The following is a 26,707-nucleotide window of genomic DNA, read 5'->3' as shown; positions in this document are numbered from 1 at the left end:
AGTGAGTGCTCCATCAACCTCATTTTTTTTGCTCGTGTGTCGCCGTGGCACGCGGTGAGTAGTGCCGCATCTACACGAGTAGACTCCAGGGCTCGGGGGTCTCTCCAGGATTCCCCGCACACTCACGTGGGGCATCCTGGAACTTCCAGGTGCCGCATGGCCCCCGATCCCCGCAGCCCCCGCTGGCTCCGTGACAGAGCCGGCAGTTGTGTGCGCAGCTGATCCGGCTGCCCAGGGCTGCTTTTTGATAGTCTGCGGGGAGAGTAGGCTAAGCCCGCTCTCCCCACAGACCCAGAAGAAGCTCTTCTCACTGATTGTGAGAAGAGCTTCAGGGTCTTCCTACATGTTATCACACCAGCTGTGGTGGCCATATGACCCCTGTGAGCAAATGGAAGGCTGCTTGGAGCCATTACTGTGGTTTTGCCAGGCTTCTGGCAGCATGAGGACTGGCCGTTACAGTTTTCAGGCTTGGCCACCGTCCACCTGCCCACCAATCATGTGTGTGTGGGGCTAGCAGAGCTCAACAGAGGCACTGCGCATGTGTCCCGCCACAGCACTAACCTGGGTTAGGCTCCTCCTTGGGCCGAAATAATTGTGTGTCAGGGTTCACACTGTTACCAAATCCTTACCGTCCCAATATATTGTGGCAGTGTAGCGTTGGACTCTTCAAAGACATGCAGTTTATTCCAAATCCACTCTCTTTTCCTGCGTGTGTGAATGTTGCTGGCTGCTGCAACTCTTTCTGTGTCTTTTCCATAAACAAAGGATGGAGCCAGTGCCAAGGAAAACAGAAGAAGGAAGCCGCAAGTTGCCATTTCTGTTAGCTCTGGCAGTCTTGGGGGAAGCCCTGTGAGAATAATACACATTTTGAGTATCGGGTAGAGATGTGCTAGGTATGTTCAGGGACAATGAATTAATAATGCATTGTCCCCTTGTGTACAACCCAGCTGCCTTTTCCTCTTCCTTTGCCCTTAGAAAAGAACTTGCTGCAGGCCTGTACTAGGAGACCACAGGAAGGGTTTTGTTATATTCTACATGAGTTGTGGCACTGCATATTGCTACCATTTGTGGCAGGCTGCCAGACCGATGGCCAAGCCCAGTCCTGTGGGACCAACCAATAGTACAAGTAGCTTTCTGTCTGAAACAACTTTGGCCACATTTATATGTAACATGGAACTTGGGGTCCAATGGACCCTGTGGTTTCACTCCCCACCAACCACTGCTCTCCTGTCTGCATTTGGATGAAAGGGAAAGCGTCCTCTCCGCAGTCAGTGAGACTGCAGAGAAGAGGGGGAACTGGCTGTGCGGGCCTCCTTCTTGCTTGAAGGACAGCTCACACATCCTATCACACAGGGATAGAGGGAGGAGCTTTTTCTCTCAACTTGAGTCTGGCTGAATGCAGCCTTCAGTGCTGCATTCAGACATAATGGAGGCCCCATGGAACCCCGGTTTTGAGCAGCAGAACTTACTACAAACTGAGGGTTCAAACTGGAATCTCTGTAGCAAAACATTGGGTTGCAGAAGGAATGGGACTGGAGTTGCATGTGTTTGGACGTAACGGTAGGGAAACCTCTGGCCCCTGCAACTCTGGTTCCCTTTTATGTGCGAATGTGGCCACTGCCTCAGTTTCAAGGTCACCTAGGTCCTATTGTGTTGTGACTTTTCTTTCTGGCTTGACTATTTGGATTCTCTGACCTTTGGTTCTGTTTCTGACCTTTGGCTTGCCATTTGGCTCCTGGAATCCTGGATTATTTATTTATTTAGTATATTTGTGCACCGTCCCAAATTCACTTCTCTGGGCAGTTTACAAGAAACAAGAAACCAATTAGAAGAGAAATAAAAACATTAAGATTATTTAAAATCACAATTCGAGTTAAAAAGCTTTGGTGAATAAATGCATTTTAAGAGTATTTTAAAAAGCTGTCATAGATGGGGGTGGGCTCTTATTCTGGCAGAGAGCACATTCCATAGCCTTGGGGTGGCAACAGAGAAGGCATCTGGTGGGCCACTATGTGAAACAGGATGCTGGACTAGATGGGCCTTGGGCCTGATCCACCAAGGCTATTCTTATGTTTTAAGGCTTGCCCCTGAGCAGCCACCAGATAAACTGGTGAGATGTACATCTCCGTATAATCTCAGTGGGTGGTGGGGCTCATAATGAGCAGTGAGGGTGAATCCATTGGCTGTGAAGGTGGGTGTGGGTGGCTGGGCTCTACCTGGGGCCAGCTCTGCAGAAAAAACCCACAGCCCAACTCTGCACAAATCCCCAAAGCAGAGGCTGGGAGTTTGTGACACCTGAGGATGTGAACAAGCTGCTTGGCGTGGTATGGCCTACCACCTGTTCTCTTGACCCTTGCCCAACATGGCTTATACTATCTGGCAGGGAGGTTGTTGTAGAAGGCTTAATGGAGATTATAAATGCTTGTCTGAGAAAGGGCAGGATGCCTCCTTGCCTCAAGGAGGCAGTTATTAGACTCCTTTTGAAGAATCCTGTGTTAGATTTAATTGTAAACTGCACTGAGCCATTTTTGAAGGGCGGTATAGAAATTGAATGAATGAATGAATGAATAGATCCCTTAGAGTTAAGCAACTGTAGGCCTGTCTCCAACCTTCCATGGTTAGGCAAGGTAATTGAGAGGGTGGTGGCCTCCCAACTCTAGGCAGTCTTGGATGAAACTGATTATCTAGACCCATTTCAGACTGGCTTTCGGGTGGGTTATGGGGTGGAGACTGCCCTGGTCTGCCTGATGTATGATCTGATGGATTGGGATTTGGCAGAGGAAGTGTGACTCTGTTGGTCCTTTTGGAACTCTTGGCAGCTTTTGATACTATCGACCATAGTATCCTTCTGGAGCATCTGAGGGGGTAGGGGTTGGGAGGTACTGCTTTGCAGTGGTTCCACTCCTACCTCTCGGGCAGATTCCAGTTAGTGTCCCTTGGGGACTGTCATTCTTCTAAATCTGAACTTAGGTATGTTGTCCCTCAGGGCTCCGTATTGTCTCCGATGTTGTTTAAAATCTACATACAACTGCTGGGAAAGATCATCAGGAGATTTGGTTCAGGTTGTTATCAGCACGCTGATGACATCCAAATCTATTTCTCCATGCCAACATCATCAGGAGAAGGCATAACCTCCCTAAATGACTGCCTGGAGGTGGTGATGGTCTGGATGAGGGATAACAAACTGAGACTGAATACAGATAAGAGGGAGGTTCTTATTGTGCGGGGTCAGAACTCAGGAGATGATTTTGATCTGCCTGTTCTGGATGGGGTCACACTTCCATAGAAGGAACATATACATCTGGAGATGCTTCTGGATACAAACCTCTCCCTGGTGTCCCAGGTTGAGGCAGTGGCCAGGAGTGCCTTCAATCAGCTTCGGTTTCAATCAGCGGTGCCCGTTTCTTGAGATAAAAGACCTCAGAACAGTGGTACCTCTACTGGTCACCTCCATACTTTACTACTGCAATGCACTCTATGTGGGGCTGTTTTTGTACATGTCTGGAAACTGCAGTTGGTCCAGAATGTGGCAGCTAGGTTGGTCTCTGGGTCATTCCGGAGAGACCATACCATTCCTGTCATGAAAAAGCTACACCGGCTGCTGATAGGTTTCTGGGCAAAATACAAGGTGCTGGTTATGTCCTATATAGCCCTAAACTGCATAGGCCCTAGGTATTTAAGAGAACATCTTTTTCTATATGAGCCCAACTGCCCATTGAGATCATCAGGAGAAGTTCATCTGCGGTTCACACCAGCTTGTTTGGTGGCTACTCAGGGACGGGCCTTTTCTGTTAGTGCTCCGAGCCTTTGGAATGCACTCTCTGCTGAAATAAGAGCCTCTCCATCTCTTAGCAACTTTTAAAAAAGCAGTCAAGACACATTTGTTCACCCAGGCTTTTAATTATATACTGTTTTAATAGTTTGATGTTTGTTTTAATAGTTTTAACATTGTTTTAAATTTTAAATTATTGTAATGTTTTAATCTTTTTATTTGTAATTTGTATTAGTTTGTTGTAAACCACCCAGAGACTTGAATAAGCCATTTTATTTATTTATTTATATCTATGTAAACTGCTTTGAGAGCTTTTGTTTAAAAGTATTGTATAAATACTCGTCGTATTCATATTTGTAAGATGTTCTTTTAAATACCCAGGCCTAAGGTGTTTAGGGCTTTATAAGTAATAACCAGCACTTTTTATTTTGCCTTGAAACATATTGGTGGCCAGTATAGTTATTTTAGTATGGGAGTAATGTGGTGTCTCTGGAATGACTCAGAGACCATCCTGGCTGCCACATTTTGCACCAATTGCAGTGTCTGGACTATGTACAAAAGCAGCCCCACATAGAGCACATTGCAGTTGTCAAGTCTGGAGGTTATCAGCACATGCACTATTGTCCTGAGGTCATTTATCTCAAGAAATGGACGCAGCTGGCATATCAGCTGAAGTTGATAGAAAGCACTTGTGAGGGACTCTGAGCCATTTTTGGAAGGGCGGTATAGAAATCGAATATCTATCTATCTATCTATCTATCTATCTATCTATCTATCTATTTCTCAAATTTTTAGACTGCCCCAAACTTTTGTCTCTGGGAAATTTGTTGCTTACAACAACATAAAACATTCACACGTAACACAAAGCCGCAGGTCTAATGGACCTGTGGTTCCACTCCTCCCCATGCTCTCCTGTCCGAATTCGGATGTAATGGAGATGTAGTCAGCGAGACAGCCGAGAGGAGGGGAAACTGCCTGTGCGATCTTCCTTCCTGACTGGACAGCCCTCACAGCCAATCACAGCTGGAGTTGAGGGAGGAGATTCCTCCCTCGGCTCTGGTTGAAGGGGAGCAGCCCGTGGTTCTGTATTCGGATGCAACACAGGCTGCATCCAACCTTGGATTGTGGTGACAAAACTCACTTCAATCAGATGGTTCAGACTGGAGTCAGAAAACTGAAACCTTGGGTACGTCACCACGAGGAACCACTTTTGCACCCATCTGCACATAACGCTTGGGGAACCTCTGGCCCATTCAACTCCAGTTCCACGTTACATGCGAATGCAGTCAATGCTGCCCAAAGCACAATGAAAAAATCATCCCCCATATACCAGAAAGAACACACCTTGGTCAGAGTTCATCACCCCATTCACATGTTATGTTCAACGTACAATGGGTGTACAGTGTATCAAGTACAGATCTGTACACAGGTACAGTGATTTTCCTGTTATGTTGAACACAGGTACAGCAGTGTTCTTCTTATATGTAGCATGCAAATAAGAGGTTTGAGGGGCTTGGACCCAGGTTGGCTTTTACCATGAATGCAGGGACAGTCATTCACACAAAAATATGTACGGGTGTATAGACATCTCTATACTCACCCATCATAATGTTGGAATGGGGCTCATCTGTTGCACTCATGTGTTTCAGTTTAATTCACAGACCCCTCCTTTTGTATTCCTAAACACACACATGATTTCACTTCCTCTGGCTGCCTTTTGTACAGACTTTGTGTCACCAGATAAAATAAGCTGGCCTCTTCATTCACTTCAGACGTACACTGTCAGCTTCTTCCTCTGCATGAACAGTTTGTTCTCTGAAGCTAATACTTCTACATTTTGGAGTGTTGTGTGTTTCAGATGTAGTGACCCAAGATCTCTTTAATATTCTAATTTTTGCATGATGGTCCTTTCTACTGAATGCTCCCTTACATTTGGAATCAGAGTGAAAACTGTCCTGGATCAGATCAAAGGTCCATCTAGTCCAGTACTTTCTTTCTAATGGCTGTCAACTAGATGACTGTGGAAAGCTCACAAATAAGGATGAAAGTAATGCACTTCACCTGCTTGTTAAGAACATAAGAATAGCTCTGCTAGATCAGGCCCAAGACCTTTTGTCCAGCATCCTGCTTCACACAGTGGCCCACCAGATGCCTCTGGCATCTGGAGCCCTGCTAACTGGGCAAAGAGGCACATTTTTGACATGGTGATTCTCTTTATTTAGCAGGGGGAGAATAACTGGCCCGCTCCACTCCCAGCTCAGCACCTCCAGTGACTGTTGCTGGTGTCTGTCTTACATGTCTTTTTTAGATTCCGAGCCCTTTAGGGGACAGGGATCTGTCTAATTAATTAATTAATTAATTAATTAAGTCTCTATGTTAACCTCTTTGGAAACTTTTTTTTTTGGAAAAGTGGTATATAAATATTTGTTGTTGTTGGCAAGAGCTGAGCACGTGCCCTCTCTCCTGCTGTTGCTCCCCTGCAACTGGTATTTAGAGGCATTTTGTTTCTTAGCCTGGAGGTGGCCTATAGCCCTCGGACTAGTAGCCATTGATAGACCTGATAAGCACATAGCATTTGTTCCTAGCGGTTAGCACTTGGATGTATACTGTCTCTGAGTAAGTCAGTTCTATCTTGGTGTCCTGGCTAATAGACACTGATGGACCATCTATCCACCATGAATTAGGAACTTAGGAAGCTTCCTTATACTGAGTCAGACCCTTGGTCCATTTAGCTTAGGATGTCTACACTGCCTGGCAGTGGCTCTCCAAGGCTCCGGGTAGGAATCTTTCTCAGCCTTATTTGGAGATGCTGCCAGGGATTGACGTTCTGGGGCAAAGACTGGGATGTTCTTTATGAAAAGCTGATGTTCTTCCACTGAGCTACAGCTCCATTGTTTCCTTAAAAAAAAAAAAATCTAAGCTAGTGGATCTAACAACACCTTGCGGATGTGACTTCCATATGAGAATTCCTTATTGAATGAAACTCCCTGGCAAGCTTCTGCATAGAATGAATAATGGAGTTAACTTTGTGGGGTCTGTATAAATCAAATATCTTGGAATGTCTTCCCAGCTTAGTGAAATCCTCTAAAATAAAATAACAGTATATTTTGCATTCCCATCCTAAACATTTCTCTCTCTGAAGTAAGTCCTATTGGTTTTGATGGCGTTTTCCCCAGTAAGCATGCTTAGCTCTGCCACCTGATGTTGATTTTCAGTTTCTGATTCCACTATAGGCCCCAAAATTTGAACTCCCATCCCTAGCACCCCCTATGTTAACTTGCTTATAGTATCTATAGTGGAGTATTATTCCACTTAAACTGGTCTACTTTTGTGGTGTCCCTAGACCACTCCTGCACGCTGACTCCATCTGTTTGTTTTTCCTGATACCAGTTACTTGAACCTATTCCTATCTCACCTGCCTCTTCTCTGCTTGCCACACTTCCATTCTGTTTATTAATTCAAAAATTTGTTCCCCACAAAAATGTGCAAAGCAGCTAACCACTGAACCATATATTAAAAACAGACAAAAGGAAGACAATCACACCACCACAGTAGCAGCACATATCAGCAAACAGAATCCATATTCCATAATAATCCAGAGTGACTGTTGATGTGATCAAGAATATTTATACAGTAGAACCTCAGCATTCGCGGGGGTTCCATTCTCCACTACTATTGCGGACACAGAAACTGCAGATACTGAATAATTGGGGCAAAAGAAATCCAGGGGATAGGTTCCTGGAAGCTGGGAAAATGTAAAAAAAAAAAAAAAAAGAAAGAAAGAAAGAAGAAAGGGGGGGGGGGGGGAAACACGGGGGAAAGTGGCCTACTGTGTTCCACAGCAGTTCAGCAATGCCCTCCAATAGTGAAAAATCAGCTGAAAATCGACCGAAAATCACGGGTATTTTTTGGCTTTTTGTGTGTGTTTAAAATGAGCCATAAAATGGCTCCCAGTCTCTGCTGAAGTCAAACTGGTGGCCAGAAATAAACTCCAAGGTCATTTCCGGCCACCCCCAACCTGTGGATACATGGGTGTAACCCTTTTTTTTGCCATTCCTCCCACATATATTGAGGTTGGATATCTATCAGCCGACTGCGGATATGCGAAACTGCGAGTGCTGGACCCGTGATTAACGATGTCCTCCTGTAAACTGCTTTTTAACAATAACAAAAAAAAGTTCTCAGAGTGATTTACATAACAAGAAAATGGTCTCCTACATCTCAAAAGGGCTCGCAATCTAAAAATAAACACAAAAGAGGAGACCCCAATAGTAGCTACTGGAGGGAGGCTGTGCTGGGCTTAGATAAGGACAGTTACTCTCCCCTTATATATAAGAGAGCTGCCATGTTTCAGTGTCAACCTAAAATCCTGACTATCCTCATAGGTCTCTGCTGCAACACCTTTATATGGCTGCCAAGATTCGTATTGCTGTGCAATACAAACAGCTGAAGAACCCACCAAAATCCGGTGGCTGACATCCTGACTAAAGTACTCAAGCCCTATTGAAATTAAGCAGTCTTTTAAAGTGACTTCCAAATAGAGTTAACGAGTTACTTAGTCTAGATGTCAGCCAGTGAATGCAGAAAATATGGGAGTTCATCATTATGAAAAAGTGAACTCAATGATGTCATTCACACGGTCAAAAACTGTGCCCCCTCCCAATTTTTGGTTGTGTGGAAGCAAGGTAGGAGGAAAAGCTTCCCAGGTATTCCTCTAATGTTGCTTCTATAGAACTGAAGATTGGGAGCACACACAGCTCCAAACCCGGGTAGAATCCAGTTTTTGACTGTGTGAATGACCTCACTACCTGCCATCAAGTAAACATCATCTGGCCCCCAGTGCTGATCAAGAAACATCTCTAGCTGAACAAAACCTCAGAGGTGGTTATTGTCTATCCTTCATGCAAAAGAAAAGAATGTCTGTTATAGCAACTTTAGGAATGCACCCATTAGGCAATGCTATCTGTGCAAGGTCTGCTTAAGCCAGTTAAAATAAGAAATATATATGAAATTATTCTTAAAAATGGTGATACCTGTGCTGTTGCTTCTGCTAGAGAGAATTACTTCCAAAACTGTCCTCAGTGTTTTTGGTCTGTCAAGCAATAGCGGAAGTAGTCACTCGAGGCCAATCTGTAAAATGCTGAACTCCGCATTTTGGAAAATCTCATAACATGTAGAAAAATGTCAAGCTATCTTGGGTTTATGTTCTGCTCCTGAGAAACTGAAGCTAGGCAGCTCTTCTCCCCCAAAGAAAACACAGCCTGAGATTTCAAATGGCACACTGCATTCATGTTGGAATAAATCATTGAGGCTATTCACACATGCCTGGAGAGCTGGGCTAAGGAAGGCCAGCCCGATTTTGCACGTGCGTGTAAGCTGCCAGGATCGTGTGCAATCCTGGTGGCACCACGGCAGCAAACCCGCTTGTGGAGCCCCCCTTGAAAACTGGGAATCGTCTGGGCTTGTGGGGAGCATGCCCAGCAACGCTGGATTGATAGTCTGTGGGGAAGGTAGGTTTAACCTGCCTTCCCTACAGCCCACCTTCAAGCCCTTCTCACGGCATGTGAGAAAGGGCTCACTGGCACAATAACTATTAGAAAGTATTGCCAGTTTGGGGAGCCTCATCAACTTTGGAATCACCCACTTTGGTGAGGAGGGGGGCACCACCGACCTGTACAACATGGCTGAGCTTGTTTAGAAGAATGTGATCCAGTTGTCACTTGATACAGACAACCAGCCTGCCAAATGGTTAGGGCAATAGGAAGCTGCCTTACACTGAGTCAGACTGTGGGTCCCTCAGACTCAGTCTCATGTGCACACTGACTGGCAGTGGCTCTCCAGGGTTTCTTTCCCAGTCTTCTCTGCACTTGCCAGGGATTGAACCTGGGACTTTATGCATGCAAAGCAGATGCTTTGCCTCTGAGCTATGTCCCCCCCACCCAACCCCAAATCCATACACATAAGCCCAATTTGGATCTATCAGGAAACCGGAGGTCCCCTCACCTCCGGTTTCCATAGCCGTACCTCTGAATGTGAGCAATCAGAGTTAAGGGAGTAAATGGACCTACAATTCCCCTCCCCAGACTCCAACCTGAACGGGAGAGCGGCGGGAGGGGCACGTGCGTTACGTCCGAAGGCAGCCATAGTAACTCTGTGATGCAGGTATACATTCAGTTATAGCTACTGGGGACACACACACACACACACACACACACACACACACACACACACACACACACACACTCACACAATATCTCCAAAGGTTGTTATTTTATTGGAGCTTGAAGGTCAAATTCTGTAGTGCTGACAGAACAGGATAAACTGTTTTGTTAGAAAATGTTTCAATAAGTCTTTGTTCCAATGTCTTTTGTTTCAACCATTCTTTGTTGGCTTAAGCTTCAGCTTGACATGCACTGTGAGCATTCCATCATCTTGTTCTTTGCTCATTTCATTCCTAGACGCACAGCTCATATGGTAATGGGGTGAATTAATCTACCTATGGAATACTGTTGACTGACTTTTTGAAGGAAATATATTAATTTGTCTGCCATCAAGCTCTTTAGGAGCATAACTTGGGGCATATGACAGGCATACTGTATCAGTGATGATCTCTGCAGAGTACAGATCACATGTATTTTGGGGAAGGGCTGTAGCTCAGCAGAACGCTTGCTTTGCAGGCAGAAAGCCCAGGTCCAATCCCTGGCTGGGAAAGAGTCTCATGTGGAACCCCAGAGAACCACTGCTAGTTATTGTAGATAGTACTGAGCCAGGTGGAGCAGTGATCGGACTCAGTATAAGGCAGCTCGTATATTGAAAGCTCACTGGCAGAGCATCAGCTTTCTGTGATGTTTTTGGTTAACCCATTCCATGATCCAGGCCAGCTTTTGAATGGGGCTTTAGTTACTTGTATTCTAATCCTAAAATTATTTTTTAAATTAAATAATAATTAAATTAAATAATAATCCAAAAATTATTTTATTTTTGGGAAGGGCTAACAGCCAGAAGCAAGAGTGAAGAAAAGTGGTTTGCACTTGCCTCTCAGTCATAGGCGGAACTGGGGTGGGGGCAGCCAGGGCACGTGCCCTAGGTGCCACTGAGGAGGGGGCACCATGCCAGTTCCTGCCACCCCACCCCATTGCCCACCTGCCCAGCCCCAGGGCCCCTTAGCCACTTTCCTTGCTTGCCTTGCCCTCCAGCTCCGGCCTAGGATCTGAGCGGCCTGCAAACTGCAGAGCTCTTCTCTCCCCACGTCTCAGCTGATCGGTGGGTGGGCGGGGCTTCCAGAGAGGCCTCCCTGAAGCCTGAACTCAGCAGGCCCCAAGCAAGCCAGGAAAGAGGCAGGCAGAGTTCCCTGCAGCAGCAGACCCGCTGCCCAGACCATCCAGCACAGCTTTTGCCAGGTAGACTGTGAATTCCTTTTTGTGGCTAACCCCCCCGCCCACCCAGGTATATAGGGATCTGCTTGCCATAGGGCTTTGATATGGGGCGGGAGACTGAGAAGTCTCTGAATATTCTATTTAAAACAGATTGAAAAATTTGCTGGCTTTGAAAACAAAAACTATTGAAAAAGGCCTATAAGTGGCTTGTTTCATGGCAGAAAATTACAAAAACTTCTGGAACAAATATTCATTCATTCATTTATAAATGCACTTATGTTCAAGTTGTTTTGCAAATCAGAAGGTCTGAGTGAGAACTGTGAAGCATGTGTTGTGCTTTTATTTTATTTTATTTTATTTTATTTTATTTTATTTTTCTTGTGTGTGAACTGCTCTCCAATAACTTGCAGGGACTTCAGGGTAAATCTGGCCAACATGTGAATGCAGCACCACCATTCCAGAGGAGATGTGTGTTAAAGGGCTTTAAAAGCCTCGTGTGAAAAATCTCCTGGAATCAAACTTTACTGAATTTGTTCAGAATTCTGAGAAAACAAACATAGGCTCACCCTGCACGGTTGAAAGTCTCCTTTGCTAATCTGCAGCAAGGGGGCCATTTTAACAATTAGCGTTGTTAGTGTGTTCTAGGCATTAAAAGTAGCACAAATATATACTCAATGTATATCACAAATATATACTCAATGTATATCCCTATATACTGTGAAGTGTGCGTGTGTGTATTCAGTGAAATGTATTTCCAGGCAGCATACTTATTTTGAAATATCAGACTTAAATCCTTGGGGGCCTGGGGTGTGTGGAGGCCCTGGACTTTGAGGGGCTGGTGGCCCATTTTAAAATCTCATCTTGGCCCATTCCAACCTTGCTATGGCCCTGGCGGAATAGATACTACACATGGGTTTCTGCACAACACCTGCACAGAAGAAACTTCCATGTAGAAAATGTGTCTTTTGTAAATTGACCCTGAATTTTCCATCCATGACTGGGATATCTGAGAGTTAGAAGTCAATAATAAGAGAACAGCAAACTGCTTGTGACAGGAAGGGACAGATTACAATGATTTCTTAGTCTGGCAGGGGCTGGTTTTGGCCCTGGCAGAACGTGGCTGTCTGCTCCTGTTGCAAATTCCTCTGTCTAGTGTGGCAAACTAATGGAGCCTCCTCCCTCCTGGTGTCAAAGTAAGCACTAGTGTGGGGAATGCACGTATATCCCATCATGAGCCAACAGTCATCACAAGACAAACGATGGCAGGAATCATTCACTGGTTTATAGACTCCTCCCCCCGCCCGGCACCGTCTTCTTCCCCTATTTTGCTAGTGGCTATTTGGGCAGGTGATCCTCTAGGACAAAGTCATGTTTTTTTAAAAAAGAATGAGATGAGACAGAGAAAATGACACTTGGAATCCTCACATAACTCCTGACTGTTGTTCTAAGTCTTTTACAGAGATGGCTCATGTTTTCAGGTCTTGATCAACAACCATGTCTAGATGGTACAGTGTTCCTTTTAACGGGGATTTCCAGATACTGTTGACTACAGGTCCCATCATTCCTGTTTGGACAGGGGCGCAATTTCAGTGCTTGCCCTTGGCACTGTTTTCCCTAGATACGCCTCTGCGCTCAGTACATAGTGAGGCTATTCACACATGCGTGCAAAACTGGGCACAGGGAGGCCAGCCTGGTTTTGCAGACATGTGTGAACCACTGGGATTGGCAAACTTGCCTAAGTAGCCACCCTGTTAAATGAGCTTAAGGGAGTGAGTGCTCCTTTTACCTCAAATTTTTGGTTGTGTTGTGAGGATCCTGGGGAGGTGAGGGGGATTCCCATGATGCACCGCACACTTGTGTGGTGTATTATTGGAGCTCCGGAAGGTGGGGCAACACATAGTGGCGCGTCCTGGGACCCCGACCCCCTGGAGCTGCCAGGAGCGCATCTGATCATCTGGGCTGGCGATCCACCCACCCAGGGAAGGGAGGCCAATTGTCTGCAGGGAGGATAAGTGAAACCTGCTCTCCCTGCAGACCTCCCCAGAGCCCTGCTCACTGATTCAATTCAGTTTATTATGATCAAAGATCAGCACACAGTTCAAATCCAGATACAAGGGTCCCCCAAAGTGAACATCAATACCACTGATTGTGAGAAGAGCTCCAGTATCTATTGCACTAGAGCGTCCATATTCCTGATTCCACTCCACTGCCTTGTCTTTGCATAGTACAACTCTTTCCCTTAGATTCTACACTTTGTGTGGAGAAGGTCCCAGATTCAATCCCTGGCAGGATCTTGAGACAAGGCTGGGAAGCTCTCCTGCCTGAAACCTTAGAAAAACAGTGGGGCGCTTCTCATGATCAGCAAAAATCGGGTTAGCAGAGGCTAGCCCAATTTTTGGTGACCGTAAGAACCATCGGGCTTGCAGCCGAGCCCGGTGGTTCTTGAGCGGCAAACCTGCTTGAGAACCCCAGGTAAAAAGCAGGTTTGCGGAGTGAGCACTCCAGCAAACCTGCTTTTTACCATCGTGAGTAGCCATGGTGTGGCTTCGCGCCGCACCTACTCATGAGTAGACCCCTGGCCGGGAGGTGAAAAGCCGCCTTCCGGCTCAGGGGTCTCCCCAGTATGCCCTGCGCACTTGCGCAGGGCATACTGGGGCTTCCAGGGGCTGCGTGGCCCCCGAGCTCCCCAGCCCCTGCCGGATCCGTCACGGAGCTGGCAATCATGTGGACGGCCGATCCGGCTGCCCAGGGCTCATTCCCCATCCCCGCTTGTGTGCACCGTGCACTCGGAAAAACTGGGTCTCACTGATCATGAGACCCGGTCCAGTCACTTGTTTGTGGACAGTGGATACTTTTGCTGTCAACAAGCCAGGCATAGGAAGCCTGTTTTTCACATATATTCGGTGCAGACAAGACCCAGAAAAGAAAGCTATCAGTTTGTAACAGCAAAATTATGTGGACTAGCATCTTGGATAAAATCAGTATTCTCATGCCTGCCAGTAGTATTTCTATTCCCTGCAGTTCCTTGTAGTTTTATTCTTTAAGACAAGTCCACTTCTAAAACCCAGATAATCAACAGGACCTGTGTTGAATAGAATTTCTTGGCCTGGATTATATTGTTGGGAGGTCAAACTCACACAAGACCAATGTAACATTGACAGATGGAAACAGACTGGTGATTATGGCCAAGGCCAAAGACTTGCAAGCCCCAGGCTGCTCTTGAGATCATATTTATTTTGCTTCTCCACCCACTTTCAGATCATCTTTGGCACTTAACAGTGCATGTAGAGGTCAGAAAGTAAAGTCTGCTGGAGACGTTGCTTAGACGCTGCATTGCAGAATGGATACTGTGAAGCAAATAAGGAACTGGTTAGCCTTTAGTGCCTGAATGGCTGTACTTGGGTTCAAAAAGGCCCTTCAAGAGGAAATGGTTTGGGAATTGTTGGACGTGACCCTAAAGCATGCTTAGAACTGTGCTATTAGATTTCCGTGGCATGAACTGTCTGGGGAAGGAGAGGAGAACGGCCAGATGGCTGGCTTCCTGCAGGTGGCAGGAGAATGGGAAGCCCCAATGACTCCTACGGATGTAATGAGACCTAGTGACCATCTCTTTCTTTCTGCTGCAGGATGGAGACAATGGATTCGTGCAGCTCGGGCAGATATCAACACTGATCTCTATCACAGTTTCCTATAATTCTGAGACAAGTTACCTTGTGCAGGCATGAAAGAGATGAAGAAGGGAGGAGGAGATGTGTCACCAGAAGGGTCCTGCTGGACCAGATGGAAGGTCCATCTAGTTCATTTTCCTGTTTCCCACAGAGGCAAAGCAGTTGCCAAGCCTAGATTTATTTATTTCCGAGCTGAGTTTTATCTGTTGTGTTTTGTAATTTTTCTTTTGTACATTTCTGCAAAAATTGAAAGTCTCTCTCTCTCTCTCTCTCTCTCTCTCTCTCTCTCTCTCTCTCTCTCTCTCTCTCGACATGTAGGCAAATATCTCTGTCTTGCTGATGCTTCCCAGCAACTGGGGCGGTTCTGAGATGGCTATTTTGGCTGCCTTGTCATGATTTTAATGAAGGGCTGGTGCTGTCTTAAAAACAAAAGGCAAGATACTCCTGACTTGAGATCACCTGAAGGTGGTAGTCTGGTAATACTGTTTGGTTAGAAAGGTTAAATTCTTGATGACCGACCTTCTGGACCAATTTAATGGTGCTGCAAAAACCAAGGTGGAAAAATAAGGGCTTTCTCCCCCTCTTGGGAGTAGAAACACTTGAGGGAAGTGATCTCTCCAATCTTTAAATACCTTGTGCTGCAAGTGTCTTCAAGATCTATAAAAGCTTTAAAAAATAATCAGAAGGCTGAATGCTGAAAAGAAGCTCGATCTGCTAGCAATGTTTCATAGGCTGGCCATGTCAGGTTAGATCATTTCTTGAAATAACGGTAGAATCACAAATAAACACCCATCCTAAGGCTCTGCTTCTGTCATTGAACTTTGTACAATATTTACATTTCCCCCCTCCTAATCCATTGGCTTTGATTAGGTTGCTTAAGCCAGGGGTTTCCACCTTTGGTCCCCAGGTGTTGTTGGACAACAACACCCATAATGCCTAGCCACAGTGGCCTTGGGCTTAAGGCTTGATGGGAGTTGTCGTCCAATGACATTTGGCGACCCAAGATTGGGAGCTCCTGGCTTAAGTCAAGAAAATAAAAAACCTCAGTTCTTCAAAGCTGGGGTAGGACTCGATTGCCACATAAGCCAGGTGGCCAACAAGATTTGTCTCCTTGCCCATCCACTTCATCACTGTCTTAGTTGCTCAGCCAAAGCCTAAGATCTTCCATGTTCAAAAACCAAAATACTCTAATTTGGATCTTTTTACTGAACTCTGGAGCTCACTCCTAACATGTGGAAAGAGGCACCCACCTATTCAAAGCCTTCCAAAAGCACATACATTGTGGACAGCGAATGTTTGTAATTTCAGGCCAGTGATCTAATTTGTTTAACCTTTTACCTTCAGAACTGTTGTCCAGTAACTATACCTCTGCAACTGCTTGCTTGAATTTTTTGTTTTATGAAAACATAAACAATTAATTTAAAACCAAAAATGTCAAAACATATTCTTGGCAGAATGGATCACCAACAGTCTTCGGGCCTGGCAAATTTGCATCTATCCCTTGCAAAAACGTATCCTTCCACCCACTGTTTTGGAGAGATTGTATATACAGTATGATCCGACAAAGTTTTCACATTTGCAAATCTACATCTTGGGGTGTGAGGGGAGAGATGGTCCTGCTTATTCTGCAGAATAAGGAGAATGTAGTAAGAAAGAACTGTGTCTCCCTCACCCCCTGAATTTTATATGCACTCTCCTGTTGGTGAGACTTATGGTCGGAACCTTTACTAGGATTGATTTCTAGTTTTTCTTATACCAAAGTATGGTTCTTTGATTTTGCAAGATTTACTGAGCCACTAAAAAGAATGAAGTGCTGAACTCTTATTAACCTGAAAGTTGGACACCAATTAGCTGTTACCCATTCTCAATTTCATCCTTTTCCCGTTAAGCACATCTCCAAATTGCTGACACAACTGCCGAGTGACAGCTACTGATGGAGAACTGAAACATCTTACCAAACAGCTTTCTGAACTGTATGAAGAAACTGAATATATATATGTGTTCAAGTGTCCAGGCCCAAAGGATGGAAAGCATTTTAAATACCCAAGCAGTATTTTCCTTCTGCAAGAAGTGCTAGCACATTTGATACCCATCTTGGAAAATTTTCTTTTCTTTTTTTGACGTTTGGTATTTCATCCTGCTCAAATAATGCCCCCCACCACGATGCACGTAGTTCTGGAGAAAAGCCAAATAAGAAGTCCCTTACTGGATCAGGCCCAAGACCTGTCTCCTCCAGCATCTATTTCCTACCGTGGCCCACCAGATGCCTCTGGGAAGCCTACAAGCACAAGATGAAGGCATGCTCCCTATCCTCTTGTTGCTCTCCTGAAACTGGTATTCGGGGCACACTGCCTTTGAGTCTGGAGGATAGGGATGGGACTTGGGAAGGACCTGTCAAAATGTGATTCAGCTGTCTGAATCGTGGGCACATCCCTTTAAAATCGAGGGCTTACGCAGCCCCTTAAAGTGGAGGAGAGCAAGTCCATACCTGCTCCTCCTCCACCTGCTGCCAACGCCATCATCCCAGTGCTCTCCCCAGCTCTGCCCAGGCACTGGTGGGGCACGCACGCACACGGCCTCTGGCACATGCGAGAGGCGACACCCCGCCAGACTTGTAAAAGGTCTTTCAAGATGCACCTATTCACCCAGGCTTTTAATCAAACATTGTTTTAACAGTTTTGCCATTGTTTTAAAATGTTGTTTTAGACATTTGAATTGTTGTAATGTTTTAACTTCTACTGTGTCTCATTTATTTTGTTTTAACTATAGTTTTAAGTCTCCTTGTTGTCTTTTATTTTAACGAATGTTTTAGCTTTTTTGATTGCTTGTTGTAAAACACCCAGAGATGTGGGTTTGGGGCGGAATAGAAGTGTGTGTTAAACAAACAAACAAACAAACAAACAAACAAACAAACAAACAAACAAACAAAATAGCTATGGGGAGCACTGGGATGACAGCAATGGCAGTGAGCCCAGGAGGAGCAGGTGCTCTCTTCCACTTTAAAGGGGTTGTGTAAGCCCTCAACCTTAAAGAGATATGCCTGTAATTTGGACATCCGAATTGTGTTTTGGCACATTCCTAGATGGGACTGCAGCTCAGTGGGAAAGAATCTGCTTTGCATGCAGGAGGTCCTAGGTTAAATCCCTGGCAGCATCTCCAGGTAGGGCTGGGAAAGACTCTTGCCTTAAACCTTGGGAAACTGCTGCCAGTCAGTGTAGACAGTACTGAGCTAGACGGTCTGACTTGATAGAGTCCCCTGCTAACTGAGCAAAGAGGCACCTTTTACAAGTGGTGATTCTTTTTATTTAGCAGGGGGAGAGCAACTGGCCCTATCCATTCCCAACACAGCATCCCTCCAGTGACTGTTGCTGGTGTCTATCTTCTGTTTCTTTTTTTGATTGTGAGCCCTTTGGGGACAGGGAACCATTCTGTTTGTTTGTTTATATCTATGTAAACTGCTTTGGGAACTTCTGTTGAAAAGCGTTAGATAAATATTCATCGTATTGGTATTCATCATATATATAAGACAGCTTAGGATGCTGGCATCAAGACTAGTCGCCGCTGATAAAATTGTCCTCCAGATGGGTCTACTGAGAAATGAAGGAGTCAAACTGAGGTTCCCAAGAGGCTCTTTTGTCACAGTGAAGACTGTATGTGTACTCCAGGTACTCCATGCCAGTGGGAATCCCAGTCACACAGGTTCCTTCAAAGGTGGTATATATGGGGCTCCCAGGTAGTATCCCATCCAGGTACTGACCTAGGCTTGCTTAACTTCAGCAAGGTGGCTGCATCTTGTGCTTTAAGGACATGTCTTGGGTTAAAGAGAAGGAAGATTGGACAGCCATTCTTGTACTGTGCATTGTGCTGTTAAGATTCATGTACTTTGCTTTTGCTGGTAGAAGAGCCAGGCATCTGCAAACCTTCCCAATTTGCTTCCCCCTCCACCCCTGCAGGTCAGGTGCTTAATTTTTGAGAGCGCACTATCTAGAACAATCATGTTTAAAAGGTGCGAATGCCCCATAACACCTTCCCTCCCTTGGAAGGACATCAGAATGTAAGGAAGTTGTGTGATTTCTGTTTCATTACAGGGAGAAGAAAGAGAGGGATTTTCCTTTTAAATAGTATCTAATGTTCGTCCAATTCAGCTTGGTAAAGGCTATAAATCAGAAATGCCTCCAAAGGTTAAAAGACTACACAAATCCCTTTACATGCTTCCTGTTTTCAATTACTCCATTTTGCTTCAACAAAAGCAGGATATGAGGCAAGTCAATCGGTCTGGCAAAACGTTTTTATAACCATTAACTATTTAAGTGAGAGTTTCTTTGCTTTTCAGTTTTTTTTTCTAGCATTAGGACTGTCAGAAGAAAACAAAACCCTGTTTGGATTCAGCAATATATCAGAGCATCAAAAAAAGAATCCAAATGGTATATATGAATATTTTAATATAATAGTAATAAAACTGTATGGTTTTGAAAACACTGTCCAACTATGCAAGATATGATAAAACTGGATTAATAAAATATATATCTCAATAAAACTAACACACATGCTCATTGAGATACTCTCTGTGTCAAACTCAAAAGTCCAATAGTTCATTTCAAAATTGACGATGAAATGGGAGAAGTAAGAATGAATGTTCCCAGTATCATGTTTGAATTGGAAGATGAACCATCGTGTCGTGATTTTGCCAGCATCTGGTCAATCTTGTGCTGTTTCCGGGGTGTAATTGAGTGAAGGGGTTCAAAGAACCCACCCCCCAGCTCCACCCCTCTCCAATTCCCTATTTTCTTCATTATCTCCCTCGCTCTGAGGGGCTGCTGGAGAGAGGGGCGAACACGGGCCACCTCTCCCCTAGTTACACCCCAGTTGTTGCCAGACATGTTTCGACTATATCAAGTCTTCTTCAGTGGCAATTGTCTATGGTTAGTCTCCTCCCAACCTAAGGAATGGACTGCTTTTGGCTTCTCCCTTCAGCTTTCCTCTAGCATTCGGACTGTCAGGGCTTGACCTGAAGGTTTGAAGTATTACTTGCCCCCTTGGAGCCATTTTCCCCATCTTCTGTGGGAAAATTGCAATTACTGGAAGAGCCAGTCCAAGATATTGAGGTATCTGAGGTGAGGCACCAATTGCTGCCTTGCCCTATAGTCCTGGTAGGGGTGGGGGCAAACTCCTTTCAAAACGGACTCTTATAAACTTTGAAAATGGTGCCAGGGTGGATGGATACAGTCTCATCTTCGCTACTTGTGCTTCTCACAAGCTTTGCAAGGAGTGTGAGAAGAGTTGCTCCTTCAGATCAGTCCCAAAGAACTGCTCCAGTAATCTGCCACCTGTGGCCACCGTCTAACCTTGCCTCATGAAAGGGCCACCCCTGATTACCTGACTTGTTTTCTTTTACTGAAATTCAGCCATGGAGAGCTGCTAATTAGTTCAGAGCTCTCTCTGTCTCTCTCTCTCTCTCTCGTGCTTGGAGGGAGTGGAGCCATTAAAGTTTTGGGTTTACTTCAGGTTCATTGGTATTTTTAATTATCCAGTTTGGGCACTGACTTTAAAAAGCGATTTGGTAACTGGTTCAGATGCTTTGAATGGGTTTCAATACATTTTGGGGGCAGAATCATATCAAACATTTTTTTTCCTTGCAAGACTACTCTCTGAAATGAAGGCAATGGGAACTATTCAACTGGAGAAAAATATTTATACAATATTTAATCAATCAATTCATTTGTTACAGTCTCCAACCAGCCAACAAAGGTATATACTATCTATACAATATTGAGATCATTCACACAACCAAAAACTGTGTCCTACCCAGGTCTGGGAGCTGTGTGTGCTCCCAATGCTTGGTTGTACGGGTGCAAACAACTAGGTAGGAGGAGGGAGAAATGATTGTGCGGAAGCAAGGTAGGAGGAAAAACTGGGCAGAAATGATTGTGTGGAAGCAGGATTACCTTGCTTCCAGACAACTGAAAACTGGGAGCACACACAGCTCCCAAACCCGGGTAGAACACAGTTTTTGATTGTGTGCTGAGGTGCACTTAGGTAATTTTGGAGCCTGGACCTAAAGGCCTTTGGAGACCCCCCCCCCTTGCAAATTAAGCACTATCATGCTCCACCGGGCAGCCACACCACCCGGGATAGACTAAAGAGGATTTGGGGGGACCCAGGGGTTGTGGAGGCCCTGGAATTTGGCCCTGAAGTCCATTGGGCCTGAAGTCCATTGGTAAGAATGCCTCTGATTGTGTAAATGACCTCAATGTCTTGGTTTGTATTCAGTTTGACTTCCTGGCTCAAAGTGTTTCATCCAATGTCCCAGGAATCTTACATAAGTTATTGCAGAAATATCACTGTGTTAGGAATAGGGACTGGACTGAGTCAACATGCCTTAGAACCCTTCGCGAGTTTGGCGGAGATGAAATTTGAATTGTGGACTTCCCAGTTTACTCCCAACTACAACACTGTATGCAGCTTGCAGCCAGAGGTGCACCTAGGTAATTTTGGAGCCTGGACACAAAGGCCTTCAGAGCCACCCCCTGCTGCAAGTTAAGCATAATCTCCTACACACACACACACACACACACACACACACACACACACACACCGTGACACATGCAGTATTTTTTTAACACATGGGTTCTTGAGGGCACAAAGAGCAACTGAACTCAAGAATGTAAGACTACAGAACAGGTATATTTATGAAAATATGCATTAGCAGAAACATTTCAACACACATCTTAATATGTACCCATCCCACATATTTCTTTCCCCACTCCCCCCTGCCCTGTCTCTAAAGCAGAGGCCACCCTTGTCCGCCCAGTGCAGGTCGTAATCACACTCAGCCACCTGGTGCAGTTGGGTGACCATACCACCCAGGACAGACTAAAGGGGATTTTGGCCCCCCCCCCAGGGAGTGTGGAGGCTGTGGACCTTGGCCCGGAAGTCCAGGGGTAAGAGCACCTCTGCTTTAAGCATGTGGGTCTGATCCAGAGCAAAAGACAGGCTATAAATCAAGTTTCTCTAAAATAATTCCCGAATAAAAGAAAACACAACCCAACTCTTTCCTAGGGGTTGTTCTATTGTGTCCTACATCACCATCTAAATATACCATCGTAAGGGTGCTGAGAAGAGGGGAAGCTTGAGGAACAGCTCTTCATGTAATTTTTTTTGCAGGGAGAGGAAAGACATTTTTGGGGGAAATATGTTTTGAGGATTGAAGATATAGGTTACTAGTCTGGTGGGGGGGAGTCCATTAAAATGGGGGGCATGCACCTCAAATGCTTAGAGGAGGATCTGTACCCCCAACCATAAACAGTATTCAAGTAAGTGAATTGTAATTTGGAAGAAATCTATAAAGATATTGGGGTTGGTTGCATACATATTGCTTTCATTAGCTGTCAGTGGAGCTATCACTCTGTGATTTTATTTCTGACCAGCATCACTCAACGTGCATTAAAAAAAAAGTGCTACAGTTCATATTTCATTACAAATCTAGATATTGTTTCTGGAGCTTTCCCAGACAGAAAGCTTCACCATGGGTTTACTGTGAGTCTTTACTGTGTGTTTGAAGTGGCCCCCAAAACTGATGCAAAAAAAAGAAGTGGATTTTTTAAACCCTGGATATAAATTGGGCTACACTCTAATGCACAGTGAAAAACCCATGTGAAGTGCTCCCTGACAGCTCAAATTTACTTTGGGGTAAATTTGGCCAATGTGTGAATGCACACCTCCATTCCGGAGGAGATGCGAACTAAAAGCCGGGTATGAAAAACTTCCTGGCAATTACAAACTGAGGTAAAATGGTGAGAGTACATAATACCTCTTCAGAAGTATAGCACTTCATTGTGATACTGGCTTCAGGTTGCTTACTAATGTTGGAGCACTCTTTCATTATTTCAATATTTCGTTCATCATGATGCCAAACTCAGGGAGGGACTGTGAACTGATTATACGCTCACCCTTCCCAAACTGGGGAACATAATTCTAAAAAGGGGTGCAGACTGAAAAGGAAAGTTTGAGGAGCAACTCCTCTCCCCCCCCCAGAAAGAGAGTAAAGACATTTTTGGGGGGAGACATATGTTCGGCTGGGGGGAAAGAGACACTTTTTTGGGGGAGATGTGGGTTACTAGTTTGGTGTGGGGGGTAGTTCAGTAAAATGAGGGGGGGCTCAAATGCCATGGGGAGATCTGCACCCCTGATTCTGAGGGTAACTTGAAGCATTGGTTCACTTCTTAAAAGAAAGAATGGTGTGTCTAGAAGCTTGATAGCCAACCTGTTAGATGAGGGATTTGCTACAGGAAATAGAATTCTGACAACATACAAGTGCTGCAAAGCATCCCCTCATTAACAAGGGTTTCTGGGGAATCTGGAAAAAGTGAACTGGAAGATCCAGATCCAGTTAATTAAGCTGGACTGGAGACCTCAAATTCTGAGACAGGTACCTTCCAAGTAGAAAAGGGCTAGAGGGTGCAATCTTCACATTGGACTGGCCTTACTCCCAAACATGAACTGTGAGCCCCTCTGAGGAAATGTCTGTGTGGAGGCAGCACTGCTCCACAGTCGCTCTTCTGTGCCCATGGAAGTCAGAGGTATGCAAGCAGCATCCTATACAGTCCAAGCCTTCCCTAGTCAACCCAATGGACGAGAAAGCTCCATGAAAGCCCATCTGGTACACTGGTTAAATGTTGACTTTAGACCAGGGAGACGAAGTCCAAATCCCTGTTCAGTCAGCAAGCTGACTGGTTTCCTTGGGCTGAGTCATTCTCCCTCAGTCTCACCTCTGCCACAGGTTGCCAGGGATGCTATCGCAGTTTCCTGAACTGAGTAAGAGGTGGGCTAGAAGACCTCGAAGGCCCCTTCCAACTCTTTGAAGCTCTTCTCACAATCTGTGAGTGGGCTTAGCCCGCTCTCCCTGCAGGCGATCAAATGTGTAGCCCTGGGCAACTCGATAGGCCGCCCACACAACTGCTTGCTCCGTCAAGGAGCCAGTGGGGGCTGCAAGGAATGCAGTGGGGCCGCAGGGCCCCTGGAAGTTCCAGGATGCCCCACATGAGCCTGTGGGGCATTCTGGAGAGACCCCCAAGGCCGGTAGGCTGGCTGCAGCCTCCTGGTTGGGGGTCTACTCATGTGTCACTGCAAGCCGTGGTGGCACATGAGCAAAAAAATGATGTTAATGGAGCACTCGTTCCATTAACCTCATTTAAGGGGAGGGGGAATTAGGAGGGCTAGCTGCCTTGGAACCAGTGGGCTCACCTGCAAGCCAGGTGGTTCCGACGATCAGTAGAAAGTGGGCTAGGTTCCCTTAGCCCGCTTTCTACTGATCATGGGAATAGCTTCTTCGTATTATTTGAGCCTATGGCTCTAGAGCCTGGTTCAGATGAAATACGGAAAGGTGGGTCCAGTGGAACCCACGGTTCCATGGCGGCCCCGTCCCCTGTGTTCAGACCAGTTTTGCTGACTTGCAGTCAGCGAGACTGCAGAGAGTGGGGAAGCTAGCTGTGTGGGCTTCCTTCTTTCCTGAAGGACAGCCTGCATAGCCAATAGGAGCCAGAGCAAGGGAGGAGCTTCCTCCCTCAACTCTGGTTTGAAGCAAGGCTAACTCTACTATGTCCAGCTAACAGCAATCTCCAGACGCACTTTGGTTGCTGCCAAAACACAGTTTACAGCGGTGTAACTTAATGAAAACTGAAGGTAACACATGGAGTTAAGGGAGGGAAACCATGGGTCCATTTTTTCTTTTAACTCCAGTGACATGGGTTTGGATGTTCAGCTAGTGAAATAGGAGGTGAATGGACCTCCGGTTTTGTATTTCATCTGAACCTGGCCTAGGTTGAGGTAAAAAGAGGGTGAGGACTGTGTACACTTCTTATGGATCAAATATGCAATAAATGTAAGGTAAAAAGGTGTGCCGTTGAGTCGGTGTCGACTCCTGGCGGCCACAGAGCCATGTGGTTGTCTTTGGTAGAATAGAGGAGGGGTTTACCTTTGTCACCTCCCTCACAGTATGAGATGAAGCCTTTCAGCATCTCTCCTATATCGCTGCTGCCCGGTAGAGGTGTTTCCCATAGTCTGTTTAGGTTGCAATTGGCTAAAGAGTTTGCACTCCCAGTATTTGTCAACAATGTTAAAATCCCAATGGGTAGAAGACAGTCTAGGATGGCTACGGTCTTTGATGCCGGACATTGGTCAGAAAGAAGCAAGCTTTAACAGCACATGCTTTGTCAACAGTGAAGTGTGTGACACCTGTTGCTTTCTGTGGCACAACAGAAAACTCTGCACAAAGCCTCTTCAAGCACATATAAGAGAACGGATCTTGATTTTCCTTGCATTTTGAAATTTTGTTGGCAGTGAATTGGAATTGTTGCTTATAATAGGAACAAAGGCTGATTTAATTTGCACCCCCCAGATCATCTTTGACTTGGCAACCCTGGAGAATTGTAGGTAGGATGGCCAAGGCAACTCCAAGTACTCCTTACCACTAAATGCAAATTGAGCACAACTGTAGCATCAACTAATTTGGCTTAGGAACATAGGAAGCTGCCATACACCCGAGTCAAACCACTGGTCCATCTAGCTCAGTATTGTCTACCCAGACTGGCAGTGGCTTCTCCAAAGTTACAGACAGGAATCTCTCTCAGCCCTATCTGGAGATGCTGCCAGATAGGGCTGAGAGAGGAACTTAGAACCTTCTGCTCTTCCCAGAGCAGTTCCATCCCCTTAGGGGAATACCTTAAAGTGCTCACCAGTAGTCTCCCATTCAAATGCAAACCAGGGCAGAACCTGCTTAGCAAATGGGGACAATTCATGCTCGCTACCACAAGACCAGCGCTCCTCCTTGCCACTAATGCAACTGAGAACAACTGTAACATCAACCAAGTTGGCTTGTAGCATCCTGGACTGGAGGGTGCCTCAAAAAGAGATTTGCTGCACCAAACCTCAACAACTATGCAGAAGAATACTGGACTACTGAATCAAGAACCCCAAGGACAACCTCTTTCCCCCCAAATCCTCTCTGTCTTACCTGAGCTGGCCTTTCTCCCAAATCCAGGAGGATCTGTTGACTGTATCCACCAAATACACTCCAAACACGGATCGGATAGAGTAGAATGAATATGTGGAACTAAATGGAATGGGATATTTCTCTACATTAAGCAATACAGGGAGTGTTCAGCTTTTTCCTGTTCCCCAGCTGGATGGCTGCCTTTCCTGTCCTGCATCCCTGCATCCTGTTATTGTTCCAAGCCTTACTCATGCCAGTGAAAAGGGAGTGGAGGAAACCAGATAAAACTTTGACTCATTACTGGTTTGACTTTGCTTTCGGACAGGGTGTAACGAATGGGAAGCAGCACAGGACGGGCCACAGGAGAGAGTAACCGTTAGAACTGCTGCCATTAGCTAGGGCCAGTGCAACACAAAGGCAGTAACATCGGGTTTTTATTAGAAAACTGAAATAGAGGCCTGGATTTTTATCCAGATGCCTGCCAGGTCAATCCTAAGGGCTAGTGTAAATGCCACCACCTATAAAGGGATCTCAGCCACCTAATGGCACAACGGGGAAATGACATGATTAGCAAGCCAGAGGTTGCCGGTTCGAATCCTCGCTGGTATGTTTCCCAGACTCTGGGAAAACAGGGCTCTGTGGTTGTCAAGAGTCGACACGGACTCGACCGCACACTTTATAAAGGGATAGTTGTCAAAACACATTTGTAAGGTGTTGCTGCATGTGTAATGTCTGAAACTGAAGAGCCAGTATAATGTAGTGATTTGTGATTGAGGAACTTCCTGGTTCAAACCGCAGTTTCCTCTGCTGCAATCTCAGCCAAAGATTATGAAGTCCTTCACACAATCAAAAATGGTGATCTACCCAGGTTTGAGAGCTGTGTGTGCTCCCAATTTTTGGT

At 45.5% G+C, this 26,707-nt stretch overlaps 1 protein-coding gene across 1 annotated transcript in view; it reads right to left on the bottom strand.

Moving 5' to 3' along the window:
• The window catches only part of CDH5 (cadherin 5), a 48,812-nt gene extending 22,871 nt beyond the window's left edge, over positions 1–25,941 (bottom strand). Inside the window, exons 1-2 of the mRNA XM_053271589.1 lie at positions 25,828–25,941; positions 630–847 (exon numbers count right to left, since the gene is read on the bottom strand). Coding sequence (XP_053127564.1) covers positions 630–815 — 186 coding nt within the window. The 5' untranslated portion in view covers positions 816–847; positions 25,828–25,941. The remainder of the gene's footprint in view (positions 1–629; positions 848–25,827) is intronic.
• Positions 25,942–26,707: the final 766 nt, after the last annotated feature.

The sequence above is a fragment of the Hemicordylus capensis genome, chromosome 9 (genome assembly GCF_027244095.1).
Source record: "Hemicordylus capensis ecotype Gifberg chromosome 9, rHemCap1.1.pri, whole genome shotgun sequence".
Taxonomy (NCBI): Eukaryota; Metazoa; Chordata; class Lepidosauria; order Squamata; family Cordylidae; genus Hemicordylus; species Hemicordylus capensis.
Note: the sequence above shows the minus strand (reverse complement) of the source record. Positions and strands in the feature narration are given on the sequence as shown.